The sequence below is a fragment of the Poecilia reticulata genome, chromosome 22, assembly GCF_904066995.2.
Source record: "Poecilia reticulata chromosome 22, P_reticulata-male-v2, whole genome shotgun sequence".
NCBI lineage: Eukaryota > Metazoa > Chordata > Actinopteri > Cyprinodontiformes > Poeciliidae > Poecilia > Poecilia reticulata.
This window is the reverse complement of record NC_088851.1, coordinates 13073775-13096716: the sequence shown is the minus strand read 5'-3', so window position 1 is coordinate 13096716 and position 22942 is coordinate 13073775. Positions and strand designations below refer to the sequence as shown.

Sequence of the window (22942 nt, the reverse complement as noted above, 5' to 3'; positions counted from 1 at the left end):
GCTGCCCGGAACGTTGATCTGGGTAACACAACACACAGCTTAAAGTGAAATGAACTCGCAATTAAAAACGTGCAGACAAACAACAATAACACTAAGAGGTTTTTGATTGCAAATAAGAAATTGAAATCACAGAAAAGTTAAAAAGGTTTCAAAGTGACCAAAGTTATTTATAAAAATCACTCCAGAAGTCCTTGAAGAGAAAGTTAACATTTTTCATCTTTTAAAATAAACATTTAAGAACTCCTGAGGCTAAATAGAGGCTTTTTGTGTTTCACTGATTTCACATCAAATGGTACAAATGAACACTTTAAACTGCACTTAAACCCGCATTACTCTGTTCCACAAGAAGTGGATCACTTTCCTGAAACTCACGCTGTCAATAAATGAATGAATGCAGAGTGGAATGCTTTTAACTAAATTGTGTTATTACCTCATCTGGAGTGAGAAGAGTTTCTTGCAGCACTACAAGGTCCTTATGATGGGAAGTACTCATTGTTGTTCTCTGACTTGGACCTTTTTAAGCTATTTATTTTTCTTTTGAACTTTTCTAATGTATAACAATAGAAGATGGTAAAGTGGTCAACAATAATAGACTCTGCAGTTTTTCAGTACCTTTGAAACACGTTTGAGTTCTCTTCATCAACTTTCTTTAGACACATATTAGTGGATGGACTATATGATGTAGTAAATAAACATTTTGTCCTAAAAGTTGATGCGATATTCTACGTTCACACAGCAAGAAAATACAACACAAATCATTTTTTTCCCAATTCCAATCTTTTCACAAAAATAAAAAATAAAAATGTCAGATTTGTGTAATTTCCATATGTGGTACTAAATCGGATACGTATTTGATAGTTTTCAAAGTGTCGCATTTTATCTGACTTTTTATGTGAGTCTTGTGTCATAATGACTATAAATAATGACTAAAGCCAATATGCAACTTTCTGTTTTCCTAGCTTCCTTCATCCTATGATGGTCTTGGTTTGATACAGCTGACTCCCATCGCTCAACAAATTAAAATCAACCCAGAAACGGCAACATTCGTTATTATTTCAGTAATCATTTTGTTGCTGTGTGATGTCTATGTTCTTGTTCTGTGCCTGTGGGTCGCTTTGGGGTTGCAAACTGTCCACACAAAAGTCCGATTGCAGCCTCGTCAACAATCACGCAAAGAGAAAAAAATTTATTTGAGTAAAAAATCAGAATTGAGCATCAAGTCTTCTTGTGTGAACATGAAAATTGGAAGATGAGATCAGAAACTTTAATCCGTGATTTCGCGTGTGTAAACTTAATGCCGATATAATCACTGGCTTTGTTTTTCACCGATATTATGTCACCAAATCTTGTTTCTTCTCAGTGGATTCAACTTTTATTCTGTCCAGTTTCCCACTTGGAGTGAATCTGAGATTTCTCTGCACCACTTCCACAGTTTTCATCACCACATCAAATCCTGTGGGCCATTACCCTGCTCTCCATATCTACTATTTCTTTTTTGAGCCTCTCCGCCTTTACATGTCACTCAACTCCCTGTTCTCTTTCTCCTTGGATGTTTGGCTGCCAGTGATGAGTCCACTTTCTTGCTTCGTTATACATAAATCACTGAGATATTCTCTCCTATCTCTTTCCAGGAAACTTTCTCAACGGTAGCTACTGCTCTTTTGAAGAGGGCGATTGCAGCTGGCAGTCAGTTCCTGGTCGAAACCTCTTCTGGAGACGATCCCCATCTAAAGGAACCAGGCAGAGCTGCCCCTCATCGGGTCGGTATCACACGTGTCTCTGATGTAATCGTATTAACATTCATTTGCAGCCTCTCAGAAGTCTAGGTGAGCCGTACAGAGACAGACTTCAAAGAGGCAAATATCGGGATTTTCAAACTGCAAAATAACACAAAGCTAACCTTGAACATATTGACTTTGTGAATTTGGAACAACTGAGACTTCAGATGTGCCAGACAAAGTATTTCTTGGCTTGATCAGTGGTCAGAACACTGGAACAAACAGAATCCCACTGGGTTTAAGTGGCTGTGGAGAGCTGGCCTTATTGTGAAGGGTCGGCCGAAAATGTATTTATTGATTTTTGAGGAGCGAATAAATCTGTTGTTTTCATCCCTACTGTGATGTTAACTTCAGTCACTGTCAATTAATTTCTTTGGAATGCTTAAGCAGCGGTGCACAAAAACGGAGACAAATTAATGATATGCAGAAAAATAGAACGGTTTTGTTTAAAGTTTGTTGAACACAATCACATCCTGTTGAAATCATATATTTACATACATGGTATAAAATACATATTGCCATTTTTCTCACTGTCTGACATTAAATGAGATTAAAATATTTTTGTTTCAGGTCTGGTAAGATTACAGAAAAATTGTTCTCTTTGCAAAATGACAAAATAATTAATGTTTTTATCACATTCTTTTAATTAAGATATTATTATTCCTTTGAGCGGTCCATCCACCACATCTTTAAGGAAGGAGACATGTTTTGAATGAATATGTTTTATTTTAAAAGATGCATATCAATCTCAGAACAAAATAAAACTTGTAAAACTGAATGTCATTATCCAGGTGAAACATGGGATGGATGGCTAGTAAGAGAGGAAGCCGGCATTACTCCAAAAGCAACATAGAAAGTCAATTATAGTTTGCAAATATACTGAGAGGCAAAGACTTCCCTTTAGCAGACATGTATGTTCTAATAAAACTAAAATTAAATGTCTGGCTACAATCATTGTCACCAGGTTTGAAAGCAAACCGGGAAGCTTCCAATCCAAACTGTGGGAGGTTACAGCATCATGCTGGGTGCATTATTTGCAGCAAGGCTGGTGCCCTTTACAAAATGCATCATTATGAGGAAGGAAGGAACATTATCTGGAATTATTTTTAGCGTCATCTTAAATGAGCAAACCACTTTGTACACATGTGAGTTTTTGTAAGTGTTTTGGAAGGGTCATCAGAAAGGTTTGACCCCAGTTTGTGACGTGAGAGTGAGTGGAAGCAGACCTGGCTGAGTTCTGTCATTGGAAATGGGCCAAAAACTCAGCTAAGTACAGTGAGCTATTTGTGGAAAAACAATTGACCCCAAGTCATAAAGTTAAAGGCAATGTTACCAAATATCCAAATAGAGTAATATTTGGTAGCATTGTGCTCACAGAAAATGTCTGTAAGTATGAATTAGAATTTATTCCACTCAGGTTTTTGACATTTAGCAAATACAAATACTTTTGCTCATCCTAACTGACCTAAAACAAGAAAAGATTTTCTGATTTAGTGACAGACGGTGAGAAAAAAAAAAATACTTATCACCCTTATATGGTGTATGCAAGTGTCTGGTTTAATTTGTCTTCACTTTGAGTGTACAGTTGATTATTTTATATTGTGCTCCTTCATACCTGTGTTATGTGTGTGTTTTTGCAAAGGGGTAACATTTACAACAGAGGGGGGCCATTCCAAAAGTCAGCGGGGCTCAGCGCTGCTCAAGAGTCCTCTCTTCCCCCCTCCTCTAAGAAACTCTCCCTGCACGGTGAGTCCCTGTGGTATTTTTTTTCTTCTCTTTTTTCCTTCTGTTCATTTATAGTTTACAACAAAACCCGAACCAGTTTCATTCATTGCCTTTTGTTTCCTGAAGTTTTGGGGGGGAAATTAAGATTTTTAGTGTCGTGCTGTTAAATTTTCAAAACTGCGTGTTGGTTTTGATGGTAAATGGCTTTTCCAATCATTTTGACCACTCAAAGCGCTTTACACTAGAGTCACATTCACCCATTCGCACTCACATTTATACACCGATATGCAGATTGGTAGGTAATTTGGGGTTAGGAGCCTTGCCCATGGACACATCGACACATGGCAGGAGGAAGCTGGAATTGAACCTACAACCTTCTGATCACAAGATGACTACTCTATCCACAGAGCCACGGTCGCTCATGGAGATGTGAGTCAGCTGATTCCTCTCCAGACATTTATTAGGAACATAAGGGCATAAAATCATTCTTTTATGGAGGAGCAGCAAAACAAATAAGTTTTCCAGTTTCAAGTTTGTGGGGGAATTTAATTTAGTTATAAATGTGGTCAGAAACTCAGAAAGCAAAGAAAAGAGAGTCTGAGCTCTGAAATTTTTGTGTTTCAAAAGATTCAAAGAGAAGGTGACCACAGGTTGTAAAACTCATGCATTTTTAAAACCTCCAATGTGTTCTGGAGTGAAGTTGTATATATCCTGTGGTATAGAGGTTTGCTTATTTGTTTTATTTCTGCTCTGTGCCCTGACCTTTTCAACAACCTCTTCACCCTTAGCATGCTTCTTTGAACATTTACGCATGGAGGAACAGTCAGAAACTAGAGGTTAGAGCTTAATGCAGAATAGATGGAACAAAGAGGTAGATCTGCGGGTCAAAGGGTCAGACTATAAGCATTTTCAGAACTCACAGAGCACTGGAAATATCGTTAAAACAGCACCTGCAATGTAGGGCACAGTAGAGACGCCCGATGTCTGTGAGCAGTAGCTGAGGCCGCCTCTATACTCTGTTACCTCAGAGCTTTAGGGCAAACAGACTAAGATGAGACAAAATTCAGTATTAGCCCTTTAAATCCTTCCATTTAATCCTAATTTGTTGAGTTTGATGCTTTTTCTCCACTCCTGGATAACTTTGTTCAGGATGCTGACTTGCACCTAAGAGTCAGGTCAACTGTTAGAGCTTCCATGTCATAAAATGCTTCCAGCCTTGATGCCCAACATACTTATAGAGATTTCTATCAACAAGTGTAATGCCAGGAAGTGATGCATTTAGTACCACTTCAGAGTCTGCCCCATTTAAACAGGGAAATTACAATATTTAGTTGGCTCTGAGATTCACAACGTTTACATTTAACTTTCTTTTTACTGTGACAAAATGTTATGTTTTATTTGTAAATTAGTTTTGGCATAGTATTGCCGACACCAATTTATGCTGAGTCAGAGATGTGCCATTTCACCCCACAAAAATCCAATTAATAACCCAGGTTGATTTTTATTAACTGTACTCAGAGTATAAATAGATACATTTCAAAACTTCATTTATTTTAGGAACCAAGTGAAACACATTTTATAGATTAATTACACATAATGGATGTGTGAAAGCCTTTATTTCTGTTGATTATGATGATTTTCCACTTACAGCTGAAAAAAATATGGCATATAAAATTTGGAATATTACATTCAATAAATAAAAAAAAAAACATTTTAAAAATACAAGAGTGGGCTTAATGATTCACTGCATCTTCTACCCTTACACCACTCACATAAATCTCCTTTCTGGTTTTCCCCTTAGCCTCCAGCCTGGCGTCCCCAACCTCAGCATCCTCCTACTGGTGTAATCAATGTCTCTCCTCTGAACATGTCCAAACCATCTCAGTCTGGACATGAGCTGTCCCTCTCATGTACTCATTCATGATCTTATCTATCCTCATCACTCCTAAAGAGAAACTCAGCATCTTGAGCTCTGCAGCCTCTAACTCTGCCTCCTGTTTTTTTCCTCATTGGTAACGTCTCTAAACCACACAACATCGCTGCTCTCACTACTCCTTTGTACTCCTTTATTTCTATCACACCTGACACTTTTCTCCACCCATTCCAACCTTCTTGCAAAAGCTTCTTCACCTCTTTTACACACACTCTTTTTCTGGTCTGGACCACTGATCCTGAGCAATTAGTCATCTACATTCTTTGCTTATACTCCCTGTCACCTTTCCCTTCTCATTCACATACCTGTATTCTTTCTTGCTGCAACTGATCTTCATTCCTCTCTTGTCCAGTACATGCCTCCACCTATCTAGCTTTTCGTTTAACTGCGCCCTGCTCATTCTGCACATCAACAATGTCATCTGCAAATATCATAGCCCATGGAGACTCCTGCCTAACCTCATGTGCTAGTCTCTCCATTACCAAAGTAAACAAGAAGGGGCTTAGAGCCGATACCTCCACCATGATCTCCTGTCACTCCTACAGCACACCTCACTGCTGTCTTTTACAGACCTCTTTCATATCTGTCACCACTATAACATACTTCTCTGCCTCTCCAGACAACCTCATGGAATACCACAGCTCCTCTCTCTCCTCCCTATCATATGCTTACTCTACATCCAATACAACTCTGGTCTTCTCTGCACTTAAACCAAAAATAGCATCTGTCATACTCTGGCATGAAGCTACTTCCGTTCATAAAGGCCCACATCTGACCCAAGCCCAGCTTCCACCTCTGTTTCTTACAGCTCCATTGTATGAGTCATTGTACACCACCAGCTGCACTTTGTTTAATGGTGAAAAGACATTGCATCCTCTTTCACTTCCATATAAGACATTTTAAAACTGCATCTTCTCTTTACCTTGTGCTAAAATGTTTGGAATCTAACCCACAAAATAAAACACACAGCATATTCCATACTGTCACTTCTTCAATAAAGATGAAGCCAAAATGAAAAATAATAATAATTTGACCACATTTATAAAAAAAGGTTTTCTGTTATTTGTTTGTTTAGTGTACAGGTTCATATTCATGTGACACTAAGATGAAAAGACCCCAGCAAAGACCTTAGAGAAGAGATTGTTGCTGGACATCAGAATGAAATAATTAGAAAACTAGTTTTAAAAGTATCTGAAGTCTGTCATTGTACAGTCAGAACGATTATTCACAACTGGCCACGAGGTGAATGTGGAATGCATATGGCCTTTTTAAATGTAGACCTTTGTTCTGTGAGTGGGTTATTTCTTTATATTAACAGACCAGAGTGGTGTCCACTAAACTGCAGATGACCCCAGTTCATACATCTGTACTACATTCACTAATGAACACGATTGTAGACACTTAAACTCCTTCCAATTAGACAGAATCAAAAACATGACCCAGACAGAGTGGCCTTCCAAGAACTAAATAACCTAGAGTAGCTTATTCTCAAGAGCTGCTCACTGTTTGCAGCAGTGTTACACTCTTCTGCAAACTCCTGCACTGCACACCGAAGGTCATGACCTATGGTTGCTAACTGAACCACATAATCTTCAAAAGGCAAAGATGAGATCATAAGGCTCACCTGCGGCCATGGGATGTGGGTCACGACCGAAAGAAAGAGAATCCAGATACAAGCAGCTGCATCCAGGCTGCAGAGTGGACTCATCTTTAGAGACAAGGATGAGCTCAGTCATCCTCGGGAAGCTTGGATAGAGTCGGTGCACCGCTTCATCAAAAGGAGACAGCCAAGGTGGTTAAGGCATATGATCAGGACGCCTCTACTGGGCTTCCCTTTAGAGGATTTCCAGCCCCATCCCACTGTGAAGAGAGGGCAGAATACACAGAACTCGCTGGAGGAACTATAACTTTTCACCTGAGAATAACTGGATACCCTGTAGGACTTTAAAAGTGTCCTACAGGGGGGTAAGGGTTTCCCTTGAGTTCAAATTCAGCTTGTGGGCTAATAGTTAAAATTCATAACTACACAGTTGGAAAAATACTGAATAAGTATGGCTTATTTGGACAGATTTTAAAAAGAAAGTCACTTCTTGTCTTAAAAATTAATCTCAAATCAACTGTCAAGCACAGGGGTGAAGAGACAATGATTTATGCTTATTTTGGTCACCACTTAATTAATCAGTAGCGAGAAGCGGGACATAAAACGGAGCGAGAAACTAGATGTGAATTATGGCATAAAAACAGAGAATCCGACGCTGAACAGTGAAAAATCAGCACATGATGTGAAACACATGACGATTAGGCGTCGCAGCAGGTGAAGATTACTGATGGTCAATAAACAATAAAATAAATTTAGCAACAGGAAGGAAACTAAAGTGGACATAGCAATAAACCAAGAGAGGATAAAACTAATCAAATGAAACTAAATGGAAATAAATGAAGAACAAAATGTAACAATAAACTAAGAAACTAAAGTAAATACAGAGGAATAAACTGGTATCAAGACCTTTCAAGCAATAATTAATACAGAGGACTGTATGGCAAGAATAAACAGACACTATTTCCAGATAAAAGGTACAATAATATTGTTGAAATGTCATGGGTTTGTTGAGACCACATCTAGTACTGAGAATAAATATATCTTACAGACCATAACAGTAAAGAACAGATCACTTATTTATGTTTTAAATTAGATTTGATATATTTATTTCTTCAATATTATTTTTCTTGTCAGTGTTAATGTCATGAGGCTGATGACTCCATGACACTTTCAATTTGACTCATTAGGATTTGATTAAGAACCAGATTTGTACTTTGTCATTTATGTCCAGTAAAACTATAAATCAATAGACAGGTCTATATAAAGATATAATCCATGTTTCTGTCTCATATTTGTATGGCATTAAAAGGACCTGGGACTTTTGTTTTTCCACTGAAAGCTCTCTTTTGCACAGTAACTGCCATGAGGGTGAAGTTTTATGGATGATACTCTGATGTCCCATTCTCCTGAAGGCAGCACAGAGCTGCACCACCAGAAACCGACAGAAACACTGAAGAGAAGAAGAGCTATGATTAATGTAGTTACAGATCTATCCATGTTTTAATGTTGCAGAGCTCAGTCGTCTTGCAAATAGTTCAAAGTTTAAACTGGCATGTTGAACATCTTTTATCTGGTCATTTTGTACAAGATTTAACAACTAGAAAATGACACAGAATAAGAATATTTTTCCACCCTGATTGGCTCCTGTTAGGCGTACCAATTTTAACTTGAATGTTCATTGCATTTTTTGTAGACGCCTGTGAAATTAATTTCTATTCCCATGACTTTTTTGTTCTCTGGGAAATTATTTTTGATGATAAATACAGAAACAAGCATAAAAATCAAAACATCTAGAATAGTGATAGTAATATTAATGATAAAATAATAGTCAGTGCAAAATAGCCTGCAAATTCTTTTGTGGGGTCGGTGAGGGACCTGGATAAAGGCTAGGGGGGCGCTGGCCCAAAAAAGGTTGAGAAACACTGATCTAAGCAATAGTGATTTTTTTTTCCATACTCAGTTTTTTCCTGTACGTCTTAACGTTTGTCTAAATCTGTGGAATCCTTTTTGTTGTTACACTTTTGAGGTTAAACATACAACCTGAAATAAAGATTTCTCTCATTCTTTTTTGTTTTACAAGAAACTTTTTTAGTATCCCGATCAAAGGGAAATCACTAACGAGCTCTAACCCCCACTTTAAACTTTTGGCTTTTTATTAGAACCATTGAAATCTCTTCTTAACTCCGACAGGTGAGGTTCTGGTTCTGTTCCGGAGGCTCACAGCGGGACTCGTTATCTCTGTGGATGGTGGAGAACAGCACGGGCCCAGACGAGCAGCGCAGGCTGTGGCACTCGGCCAGCGAGCCCAAATCCGAGAGAGGCTGGAGGCTCATCACACTTCCTCTTTACGGGCTGGCAGACTGGTACGCTCACCTGCTTCACCTCCTGACAGACAGTAGTGATTGCAACAAAGCAGTGTGTTTAGATTGTCTGCAGGCGTCAAACTGTCAGCTCCACTTTAAATGCTTAAGAGCAGATAAGTCATCTGAATCTCATTCAAACATGACTTTGACACCGTCACCACTTCCTCACACCCCCTGCAGGTGGAGTTTTCTTTCATTTTTAAGGAACTGCTTCCACTCGGCTTGACAAAATTAATGAATCCCACTGGGGTCTCCACAATGGACTTTCCAATGAGTACGTCTGTGAAAATAAAAAATAAAAAAAATACCCCCTTCTCTCTTTTCTTTCCACCTGTCTGTGACCAAGTGAATAGAACCTAATACACAAAGCTGTCCCCATTCTGCTTGCCTTCCAATTAACTCTGGCCTTGATTTCCCTTCAAGAAGAGAGAAATTAAAACAAATCAAACAAAGAAGCAACCCAGAAAAGGGCATTTCATCTCTGTTTGCCTAACTGGGGGTTTCTTTCAAGCTTGAATAATCCCGCTCCTCGGAGAGTGATTAATTTTTGATTCCTGGGTTATGTAGTCAGCTGTGCTTGTGCTTTTGATTTGAATGTCATGTCCATAAGCACTGGGTGAACCTCCAAGACTTTGCTCAGTGACCTTTGTGAAGCTTAAATAGAAACAGAAAGGCCACCTAATGTGTAGGTAAAAAGTCAAGAATCAGCAGATAATTTCGATATATAAAACTGCGACTAAGTGAAATATTACATCTGCACCAACATAGAAATCCTTCACCATCTGTGAGAGGACTGCTTCTAGAGTTATGTTAAATATTTATGTTAAAACAATCGATGCACATTTCATGGCTACTTTGAGTTATATTAAAGTACAAAAAATAATTAGAGTTTATCATAAATCTGTGCTGAATAATGATTTGTTTCCTCTCCAGTGAGCAGTTTTTATAACCAATTTGAAGAAGCAAATAGACTTTTATCAAAATTAGGTTTTATTTCTTCAGTCAAAATATCTGCACGTAAATTAAGGATTGTATTTCTTATTAATCATTCTTAGGTCTAATTCCTGATTTAATTGAAGTAAACACAAAAACAAAATTAATTAGACAATAACAGTTATTCCATATCTCTTCTACTAAAGCTAAGAAGAAAGAATAATAACTGAATGTTTAACATATTATCTAAGCCTAAAATATGTTATCCAGATGTTCCTTTTCTGTCTCTGGAGTGTAAAGTATCTGGAGGCTTGTATTTTGATTTTGAGCTACATCAATAAATCAGTCATTTGAAGAGAAAAATGAGATAACTAGGTCAGGTCCTTAAGCTCTCCAGGTTCCATTTCTCAGCATTTGCTCAACCTGAAGATCGTTCTGTGGTTGGGACATAGCAGCCGGCACAGATGCTTTAGTGGTTTCCTACTACTTTGGATATCTCCACATCCGAATTGAAAACAAATTAAAATCCCTCGTAAGAGAATCACTTGAGAGAGTGAATGTTTGGTGTTTACAAACGCCACAAACACATAAACTGTTTTAGTTAGTCAAACTAAACATTAATATGCCAATACTACAGAAAGTTTAAGATGTCCAAATTAATTTTATCTTTAAAATAGTAGTAAGGTCCTATTGAACTGCAGAGCTGTGTAACATTGACTGCTCTCTCTCGCCTCATCGGTCAATGATTATGAAAAAAAGACTTTCTGAGAACATTATTCTTCTCAAATAATAACAAATGTTATACATAAAAGCATATAACTCTTGCAACACTGTATTTTCATTCAGTTTGCTATTCTTTCTGGGGTTCTGTTTGGACTCTGAATCGGTGAAAAAAGCTCTGAAAATCAAAGGTGTAACCAGCCTGATTCTGGCACAAAAGTGCCACCTTGACAACTAATAAGAAATATAATCTTTCTACTCCACTTGAACTGGTGGGAAGCAAAAATGTAAGTCACTGTCAGTCAAATGGTGTCTATAAGGGTTCGCATGTTTTTTATTCAATCTCTTGGATAAAAAAAGTCAAGCATACATTTTAGAGTTTAACATTTTCATTCTTATTAAAAATTCAGTTATCATTTATTTTAACATTACTGTTTAAAATTCATTTTTAGAATTTCTGACAGCTTCCAACTAGGCTCATTCATATTTTAAAGAACACTTTGACATCTGTTAGCAGACATCAGAAATCTTCCTTTGAATGCAACACTTCAGGGTCATAATAACATTCATGTTCTGTGTTTTTAAGACCCAACGAAGCTATTAGTGCGGCATAAGCTGGTGTTTGGCCACCCAGTTTGAATTACATTTCACATTTATGCTGTTTTTGTAACCATGGCTACATTTGTACCTTTGTTTTAACAAACTGTTTCACTTAGAAATAAGTCAGAAAGCTCATTTGTAAATGCAGGAAACGCAGGATTTTGTTAACAATAGAAACTGAGATGTCAGGAAGCACACAGAGTACTCTGTCTAAAACCAGTTCTGTCCCAAAGCATAAAAAGGCTGCATTGTTCTTCACCCAGAAGCTGTCTAATCTTTTCAAAGTTGTTTTTGTTGTTAAATCATGTTTGCCTCTCTTCAGGTACTGGCTCCAATTCAGTGCAGAAGATGGACATGGTCCCGGTTCAGCCGTCTCTCTCGACAACATCTCTTTCAGCATGGACTGCTTCCTGACATGTAAGTGTTATAAAAATCTTATTTTTTCCAGTCTTGTTTTTAGTACTTGATTGTGACTAAGATTCTTTGGCAGCGCTTGATTTATTGAGTTTCTCAGGCAAAACAAGTGGTGGGTGATGAGCTCAGTAAAACTGATATGTCACTTTTATTTGAAGGTTTTATCAGGAAAATTTAAAATAAATGAAATAAGCTAAATAAACCTCAGCACTTTATATACATTGACAAAAAAAATTAGCATATTCTTACCATATTCCTAGGAAGCAAATGGGAAGCAACAGAAAGTTGGTACTGAAAAAAACCCAAAACTCATTAATGAGTAACCTCCATACCATAATAGCTGGATTTTTGTTTGTCTGGTTCATTATATGTTAAAAATGTAACATATAAAAACTATTAAATTACGGGAAAAAATCTGTTAAATTACGGAAAAAAATTCTGCTGGAAATTCCGTAAAAAAACAGAAAATGTACTGGCAGAAAATTACCAGTACATTTTCCTGTTTTTTAACGGAATGTTTTTTTACTGTGTAAGGTGTGTGTTAACACAAACCAATTTGAAAGGCATGAGCAATGATCTCTGAGAAGCAATAGTTTTTACCCATCTAAGACCTTCCAAGTGATTAAAGTCAATCAAGATTTTTCTAAATCATTTAACATAAATAAACAATCTATCTGCAGACTTTGGTAAGCATGTTGAGTGCTAACCTTCTGAAATGTTCTTCAGTTGATAAAAGGTCGACTTTGTAATTATCTTTATATATCATGAAGACATAAAGTCTCATCTGAGTCCATCACTGCACTGTAAGTAAACATGGAAAACATGGACGTGATCACGGCAGCAGCAAATCTACAACAGAAAAGTTGGTGAAAACTAAAAGAATTAAGATTTGTTGCAGTGGCCTAGTCAAAGTCCAGACTCCAGAAACAAATATTTAATAAAGAGTGGGCCAAACTTCTCCCACAACGATGTGAGCGATTGATAAAGTCACACGGAAGATGTTTACTACAGATTAGTAGATATAGTTCCTTCCTTTATTAAACTACTGGTTGTAAACAGGTTTTCACTCATTGCTTCCGCATTTTGGTCTTCTTTATTTAAATAACGTAAAACATCCTGTTAGTCCATATTTTGCTCTACATATACTTATGTTAATTGCCATTTAAGCACATGTTCTTCTGTTGTAAAATCTAGAGCTGTACAGTGTAGAGCCAAGGCCATTCAAACGCAGTTTGACGAAAGATGACAATATTTCTTCTCCACTTTAAGAAAACGGTGTCAGGTAAACCTGCTTGCAGACTTGGCTCCACATAGATTAGCAAATCTTTGTAGAAAATGACAAGTCAATGATATTCCTTTAAAAGCACTTTCTCTAAGAACATCTGATGTGGTTTTAAAATGTCAGAGCTGTTTCTGGCTGATTGATGAGGGTTTATGTTCCAGTGTTTTACTGCTAGCTTAGAAAGGTCAACCCTCGAGTCACCTCTCCAGATATTTTTGTGTTATAACTGAGGCAGTTTATTGGTACGAAAACATGAGAGCGATGACAGCCGTGTAAGAATGGGAATGAAAGGTTAGGAGTTCAGAGCCTCCCCCCATGTCTGCCTATCTGAGGGAACCTGTTTGAACTGTGATGAGAATAGTAATGACTCAAGCATCTCCGGCGCCGAATATAACTCTAACAGACAGAGCTGTGCTCAGATGGAGCAGTGGTGAAGTATTATTCTCTGAAGGGCAGGGACATGGCAGGCTCATACTCATGCATCATCTGATGCTTGTAGGTTAATTATTACACTGATCCTGTCAGGATATGGAGGCTTGTTGTGCCAAAAACTGTTAGATTTTAGATATCCTGGAAACGGTTTAGCACTTATCTAGATTCCAGTATTCATTTCTTTCGCAATTCATCAGTGCAGACACAATCTCGACATAGTTAATCAGCTGAATGTGGTGCGACCAACTAGCGGAGGAGGGGGGTCATCATCATCCTCCATCAACCAGCCTTACTGCGCCAAGGCCTGTTTTATTTAAGCACATGACATTTTACAGAAAAATATTTGCGCACCAGTTTGTGTTTTATGTCCTCCGTAGCGGCATCGCCGGAATGTCAACACTGTGAGGGATCATCTATTCCCGTTTTGCTCTTTTTCCAGAGGAAAAGTTCTTCATCTTGCAGCCCGTATCTATTACCAGCAGCCACACTTGACACAGTCGCTTTTTATTGCCTATATGTCCAAAAGAGCCAACGTGAGATGTGCGCGCTCTAAAAGGCGTAATTTCCAAGAGTGATTACTGTGACTGATGAAGATGATGGATATCTGGGCTGAGTGACACAACACCGTAATGTGTCTTTGGTGGGAAAACATACCGGGAACATATTATGCAGAGGATCAGCCATCCGTGGCTGTTACCCTACACATCTCTGTGCTGCGACGTGATGTATGGTTGGAAAATCACGGTCATGATGCATCTGTTGCCCTTCAGGTGTTGGACTTGGCTGTCAGTTTTAGCATTTTATTTTCATCCAGTATCATTAAATTAGTTTATTGGGTAAGACAGCGTAGGAGGTTCATTCTTCTCTTTGTGAATGTGTGCCTTCATTTATTTCCACAGAAACTACCAGTACGCAGAGTCTGGATGAAATTTTTTATTTTTACTTTATCTAGATATACAAGCTAAGACATATGTAGAATAATTTTAAAAGGTAGTGATGATGGTTCTAAAATGTCTTTCTATGACAACTTCATTATCAGGATTCATTGCAGTTTTTAGTTATTTTAGTTATTGGACTCAACAATAATCACAACAATGAAAAAGTGTGTGGAGATTTGGGAGGGATAATTGTAGATTTAGGCTAGTTTGTAAAATCTTTTGGAGCCATTTTTAAACAACTGCAGATTTTAAGATGATTACTTACAACAATTTTACATAACTACCAGATATTTGGAAGCATCACCAAATCAAACAGCTCGAGGATTGAAACTGGGGTGTTTCAACAAAACCGTGAGCCTAAACACACATCAAAGCTGGTTTTGGAATCGGTAAGGAGGATATGATTATTTATCTGGAATGGATTCCAAAAAGCTCCAAATTATTGGATAAGTACTGTTCATGGTTTAAAGCCAGCCAACCAATGAACTCAACCAGTTCTGCCAAGAAGAGTGGTCAAATATCCAACCAGATTTATGACAGTAGCTTGATGAAGACAATAAAAACTGTCAGTCGGACATTCAACCCATTATTTGTGGGGGCATGTATAATAATAAGTCTGTATGTATAATTTTGAACCTGATAAAAACAATTATAAATGTTTAGTAATTTTATCCTGGAAAAAAGAATGATTCAAACAAATAATTTTAAGGTCAACATTAAGTGAACATTCACAAATCTCTGGTTTGTGAATGTAACCAGAAAGAAAACAAGAAAACAGGTTTTTTTGTTTTCTTGGAAGAAACAAGAAAACTTGTTTTTTCCAGCCACATCATATGTATATATATATATATTTCTTTTTGTTATTGCTTTGCTAATTACTTGAGTTTTATTTCTGCTACCTGCAATGATAATGCAGATACAGGTTTTTATCAATTACTAAAAGTGCTGGCATTAAGAAACAAAGAGCAGACATTTCACACACCCTCGGTGCATTTGCAGTGAATACTTATGGGGATGATTAAAGTGTTTTATTCATACCCAGGGCCTCATTCATAATCTAATTTAGGATTAATTAGTTCTCCAGTATCACCTCAACAGTTAGTACTTATTAATACGCCCATACTCGACAGTGGAGATGAGCTCGTCTCTAAGCAAAGTCTGGACTCGACATAAACAAATTCTCCTGCAGGTCAAAGTAAGACTGCGGTGAACTTTACACGAGCTTTATGAACAGTGGATAAAAGGTCAGCTATCAATTACCAGGCAGAGGGATTTATGTTTGGCCGTCCTGTTCTCCTTTATGAGTTCTTATAATTAAAGCCTTAGCTTTTTCTTTTTTTGTGTATCAACCAGAACTCGACGTTCTTGTTGGGTGAATTATCTTTCGTTTTTTTATATATAAGTGATTCCTTCTGTTGTATTTCAGTGAAATTACAACACATCACAACACCACCCAGCTTGTGATTTCACAGAAGGAGAGTAAATGGTTAAATAAATAATACATTATCAACTGCCAATAGTTTATTTAATGTAAATTGATGCAGCATCTTCAGGCTCATATGTCATGTAGACAGTAATATAGTCCATATAAATGCTGGAGGTAGGACAGCAGTACAAAATGCAATCATCAGAATATTCAAGTTAGAGGTCAAAATTTCCATCTAAAGGACCAAACAGCACCGTCTGTTCTCCTCATGTGAAAACAAAAGAATTGGATAAGGACTCAAAACTATCTACATTTTGTATGCAACAATAGTTATTTTTGCAATTCTGGGCGTATGCACCTAGATTTAAACAAATATGATGTGTCAAGTTGTAATATTGGTATATGGTGGTGATGTTAAAAAGTTCTGAATTTTTGATCCCCTTTGAATTTATTGTTACTGCATTTACAACACATTACTTGTTTCTGATCATCAAATACATTTTAATAGTTGACAAACATCAAATGAGTAAATTCAAAAAGGTTTTTCCAATGATGATTTTAGAATCAGGAAAAAGTCAGAAAGCAAAGTTTCCTTTTAGATGAATAACCTGTAAGCAAATTAAATATGGTTGTCCCACCTTTTCATGGAGTCATGTTGCATCCTTCGAAGGCCGGATTTGAAGGAATAATCAGTCTTAATCATATAGACTGCCCGTATTCAAAGACTTTTCCAAATCCTTCTTATCCATGGATTTGACGGTTAGGTCTGGTGTCTTCACGCAGACCACGCTATATTAAGTGTTCTTACAGGTCGAATGGAATATTTTTGTTTTTGTAACAATGGCAGATGAAGCAGAAGTAGGAACAGGAGTGGAGAAGTTTTAAATATTATGCCTGGCGGTACAAAAGTTAAGTTAAATGTGTTAAGCAGTTGTATTGTTAAGATTTTGTCATTCAAATAAACATAAAAAAATAGGTACTGTGAAAAATTAACTAATTTAATTAATTAATGTAAATAATTAGAAAGTGTTAAATAATTTAAAAAAAAAAATCAGGACAATTTTTGATTGCCATTTTTACCAGCTTGTGTTTAGCGTTGTCACAGTTGCTAGGCAACAGGACATATACCAAGATAAGAGAAGGAATAAATCTGAAGGATGGATGGTCCAAATTCATCTAACTTATGATCTCTACGGTCGATGAAGGATGCAGCTCCATCTTCGCTTTCGTTGTTTGCCACGTGTAGTACTTAGATCATCCACCAGAGGGCATTCTCAAATGTTTGAGCAAAATTTCAATTATGGAACAGAAGTAGAAGCCTAAGAAATGCCTGCATCTAAATCATGTGTGGCATTAAAGAATTAAACACAGATCTCTAGATTTGGTTAAAAAGCAGCACTGCTATCATAAACAAAATTCTAAAATATTGTCTATCTATTAACCCTGTTTCCCACCCACCCTGGTATCAGAGCTGTTAAAAGACTTGAGACATTTTGAGATGTGCCTGTGTGGTAACAAGGTGCCTCCGCACCCCCGTCCTCCCAGCAGCAGGTCTCTGGGGCGCCTCAGGTAGCTTAAAGCACGATACTAATGAACAGCGACAGTCACGGCCGCTGACGCTCTGCCCTGTGGATCAAGAAGCTCAGTGCTGGACCCGAGCGAACGAGCTCTTGTTCCCGCTGCAGCCGCATACCAATGCTGCAACGTGTTGTAATGCCCAGAATAACAATGCAGGCAAGTTTATTAGCAATTCTGCCGAAGATTCAAAAAGTTGGTGAATTCACTGACAACAAGTCAAACATCTACAGGTCCCAGTTACGGAAAGCTATGACTGCATGGAGTCCTTCTCCTGAGCAAACAGCCACTGCAATCACTCTTATGCTGCACGCAATCTCTATCTGTATCAATGCTCCTGAGCAGCAGTCTTAAACAATCATATTTGTGTGTGGATTGTGGAGTGAGGGAATGATATATTGATTTTCCTGCAGCCACATCTGAAAAAAAAAATGCACAGCTGAGTTTTTCAAACATTTGAAGACAAAATTACATGATTTTTTTTTTTCTTTTAATTTTTCTTTCTCTTTTTTTTGCCACAGGTAACGTTCAGCAAAGACATCAGCTGCTGCAATTAGGTCCAAAGCTGCATATTTAATACCAGACTAAAGATTTATGATCAGACAACCATTTAACGGCAAATTTTGCCCAGAAGAAGAGTCGAGGCACGTTAAAGTTTAATAGTTTGCTGTAATTCAAAGCGAGCATATTTTGGTTTGACCAAATCCAGCTCTGCCACCAAGCAGAAGGTTTCTAAAGCTCTTAGCTGCTGAGGGACCCCCCCTGCCATATTGTCGCAAATGGTGAGACTTCTGCCTGAGGTGACGGGGGATCCGGGATGGTAGAGCGGGAGTACTGTTGTGCTAAAATGATTACAGAGATAAAGATGAAAAGTCTTGTTTTTCTCCCCTGATGCTGCTGCGATGATGAAGGAGGGAAAAAAGCAAGTCTGATTTGTTCTCACCAAGGAGGCAAATGACACAATGTGGGCAAGTCGTCAGCTCATCGCAATTAAGGAACCCGTAGTCAGATTTCAGCTTGAGTTCCTGTAAATATTTTTCAGCTTCTCTGTAGCAACATTCGCTCATCACAAGAAATTTGGTGAAACATAAATATGCAACTAGTTACAGTAGAAATATTTGAGGCTTAAAAAGGAAAAATAACTAAATAAACCTTTAAATAACTAATTTTTTTGCCAAACAACGCAGCTCTGCGGGAAGTAACACGAAGCTGCAGCATGAACAGCCGGTCTGACGTTATTCTGTGTAAGACGACTGCAAACCTTCACTGTGTTTCTTCTTTGTAAAATGCAAATTAACTCCAGAAGCCATAAAATTGTCCTCTCCGAGAGCAAATCCACATAGAGAATAGGAATAGGTTTTAATATGTGGGTTATGTGACTATAAAGGATCATTTACAAGTTCAAGTTTTTGCTCTGGGCACAGAAGTCTCAGAGTTATTCATAAACTGAAGAACTATGACAGTCTGAATGTGGCTGAAACAATCACAATATCATATTTCTGCATTATTTACTGAGAGAAGGGAGGAAAATAGCCTTAATTTGAACTTGCCTGTCTTTTCGCTCCGGGTTTATTAAGTCAATAAAATCCAACAAAATATTTTTTTGACTTTGTAGAGTAAATACCTGAAGTTGCACATCAACAATTAAGAGTCATGATGGAGAAACATAGCTAGGATGTGTAAAGAAAAATCAACAGTAACAAGTGAGTAGAATAGAGCAGAAAGTTTGGATCTAAAGCTGTGGGGGGAAAAAAGTGTTTAGGCAGCTTGAATACTGTTGTTATTCTGCATGTCCTAAACTAGGACAAACAGCACAACAACAGAACCCTCTGAGAATGTGTGTGGCTGTACGGAGGTAGGAAAGATTATCAGATAACGAGCGAGAGACTGGAGTGTCATTCAGGGTGACGCAACACTGAGTCACATCTTTTTGATCCACTGTTCAAAGGTATTAGGAAATGGCCTGCTTTACCGGGTAATCATGGGTTGTTTTTGTAAAATTGGTAAATCAGAAAGAGCTTATTGTTCATTATTTATGAGCTGTAAAAAAATAACTTTGTATCTGTAAGCTGAAAAGACTTGCCAGGTTTTGAATTGGGTAGCATGTTTACAGGTCAGGTGTACTGTGCTATTTGTACTGGTAATATTAATTATTATACTGTCTGCTGCTATTTTCTACCAACCAAGCAGGGATGTAGCCATCCAGCCCTTATCTTCTGTTTATTTGAGTATCCAGGAGTAAAAACGTAGACATGCCTCTCCTCGGTATCCGTTTCCAGCTGACTCTCCAGCCTTTCTGTTCCAGAAAGGAAATACACTAACCAGGTGTTCCTCTTTAGCTTCTTGTTATTGCAAATAGCAAAAGAAAAATCTAAACAATTTCAAATAAATGTCCCTACTTAATAAATTAGCCAGTGAGTGCATAGTCCCTCTCAGGGTTCTGTTCAAAGCAGGACAAATCTCAGGAAAACCTCTCATGAAAGTGTCTTCTGCTACTGACAGAGCAAACAACCAGGTTGGATTGAAATAATAAATACTCTAATATTTTTCAACTATTAAAACAAAGCTCCACAAAGTTAAAGTTCTTGTCACGCCACAATTACGATTTAAAATTTGCACTTCCAGGTCTGTGTATTTTAGGTTGGCCTGTTGACACAATGCTAACCCAAACGTTGAGCTGCTGAAATATGCAGGGAAGGATTACTCCCACTGTGGACAGTGTTGTATTTGTTGCATCAGAGTGATCTCTGAATCCCTGCAGGAGTGAAACATGCCCACAAAATTATATAGTCATTGCTGATAGTCAGAGCGAACCCACTTGCGGTTGTTTTCTGGTGCTGTGGTGAATTAAATATTAACCTAGAGACTGCAAATTAACTTCTGTCAGACCAATTAAAGATCTTGTTGGAGGAATACAGTTTTCATTTTAAGGTTCCCTCTTCTCATTAATAGCCACTTGCTGGTTATGTGTATGGTTGATTTTAATCTCACTCAGGACCCAGTTGCTTCTTCTTCATTGCCATCCTTCTCTATGAATCTAGGAACTAAACAATTAGCAAACAAGACTTCAACAAACTTAAGGTTTTAAAAACCAGGGTCTCTGATGGAATGGAAGTCCATTCCATTTTTGGAATGGACTTCCAAAAATTCATTCTTGGATTTTTGGAAGTCGCTGGCGATCAAAAATGTTTTATGTAAATGCTGCAGAGATTCTCCTATTTTTCTGGATCTTACTTACAGTTAAGAGAAAGAGAAAGCTTCTACTGACTCTCCAAACAAATCAGGGACGATTGGGTGCAAAGGGAGAGCCAACCTGATCAGGTAGAAGCTCATTTCAGCTGCTTGTATCCAGGACATGATCCCATCTAATAACTATAAAGGCTTTGGAAAGTAGACATAGCAGTAATAGCTTCACTTTTTAGCATAACTTTTTCTTTGTCCTAGCTAGTATCAGGGCCTGTATCTGCCTGTGGAGCTTCATTTGACTATTCCACACCCACTCTCTTCTACCATCCTGGACCAAAATACTTGAACGTCCCACCCTTGAGGCAGACTTGCTCCCAGTGGTACCAGAATGGCCTCAGAAGGGGAGAGCCTGAGTGTCATCCCAGCTGCTTCTCACTCAGATCCAGCAGTGATCTTTTTTTTTTACCTGGTCATATTCCTGTTTCCATTAAAAAATAAGACAAAAAAAATGTTAGTTTTATAAATGAAAAACTTTTTATTTCTTTTATAAAAACACCTTTAAATGCATTTCTTTTTACTAAAAAATAGAGGCACACGTTTACAAAAAGCAACTATTTACAGCATTTTTAGTAATTAGAAGAGTGATACCATTAAAGATTTAAAACCTCTGGCTCTGAATAACATTTTTCACCAAAGACTAAAATACAAGCTGCTGCCTTGGGTGGAAAAATAAAGACCAAATGTTTTTCTCTTTTATTATGCTTATCACACCTTGACATTTTAAATTTCATTCACTAAACAATTCAGAAAGATTAATTTAACTCATGACTTCTGTGAATGACTGTAACGAGAGCAAATTGTAAAACTTGACTGCGTACCAAGCTACAAAGCATACGCGAGTTTTGTGTGGGAATAACTTGACAGAGTCATGACCTTTACCCCCTTATGTACCTTTGGTAGAGGCTGTAAGCAAAATCTCCTGACAACATCAGTGCCTGACCTCCTAAACTTTGCATAAATTAAGCACGTCATTAATTAAGTAAAGAGCTGTAAGTCATTTTAGTTTACTGCATGTGTGTGTGAGTGAATATTTTTGCAAAATAGTGTATCATTGTCACTATGAACAAGACAAACAACTCCTCTTCCGCAGATTGTTTTTTTCTCCTGTATGACCAGAGGTGGCATAAACTAAAGAATCACCCCTGCTGGTGGCTTAACACACCCCCTGAGATCTTTACTCACTTTTGCTTTTTTTCCTCTGAATTTCTTTTGTTTAATTTCAGCAAACGGCGAGTTTCCACCGGTGGCCACCAGCATAACCCAGCTCCCATTATTACCTACCAGTAAGACTCCAGTACCTGACATCAGAAGCCCTCCGGTGATCACCACAGATTATTGTAAGTGTGTTTTATTGCAATAAATTAGATGCATGTGTGAGTGAATGAGGGGGGGGGAATGTTGGTGTTTTTTTTGCGTCTGTAACACCTGTTTTGCCCTCTCCCACACACTCACGCTTACACGCTTTAAGGAGCTACAAATACTCTTGTCCTGCTGGGTATGGTGTCAGTGTGTGGACTGCAACAAAGTAAGTGTGCCCCCTACTGGTGTGCTCTGCGTTCAACAGCTGAGCGAGTGAATCAGAGGTCTCCTTCGGCATTAAATGGAGCAGGACGGACAGTTTTGAAGTGTAAAACCGTCCAATTTGTCTCCAGAGAATGTCAGTGGAGCCAGATCCACTGACTTGACATTTTTCATCTCGCACTCTGTAAATTCCTTACTTCAAAAGAGTAAAGACAAGCAGAGGTTTCGTTTTGCAGATTCTAAGCTGCAAGTTAGTTACTTTACTATGAGACCTTCTCAGAAATGTTCTTCCGCAGAAGCGCTTTGAAGTACTTGAAGTGCATTTTGAACTTTTGAAAACTTCTCCTCGAAAAGTTATCAGAGTATCTCCTCGTAGTTTAATGTCTCCTGATAATTTTATTTGACAGCAATGGTTTCTAGCACTTTAATTATTTACACGTAAGGACCAGTGTTACT

The 22942-nt window shown here is 37.8% G+C and overlaps 1 protein-coding gene across 4 annotated transcripts in view; it reads left to right on the top strand.

The window, feature by feature from the left end:
* The window catches only part of alk (ALK receptor tyrosine kinase), a 434911-nt gene that overhangs the window by 366419 nt on the left and 45550 nt on the right, over positions 1-22942 (top strand). For all 4 annotated transcript variants that reach the window (XM_081603121.1, XM_081603122.1, XM_081603118.1 and 1 more), the window contains exons 7-11: positions 1632-1760; positions 3421-3524; positions 9227-9399; positions 11975-12069; positions 22189-22302. In XM_081603121.1, the coding sequence (XP_081459247.1) occupies positions 1632-1760; positions 3421-3524; positions 9227-9399; positions 11975-12069; positions 22189-22302 (615 nt within the window). The remainder of the gene's footprint in view (positions 1-1631; positions 1761-3420; positions 3525-9226; positions 9400-11974; positions 12070-22188; positions 22303-22942) is intronic.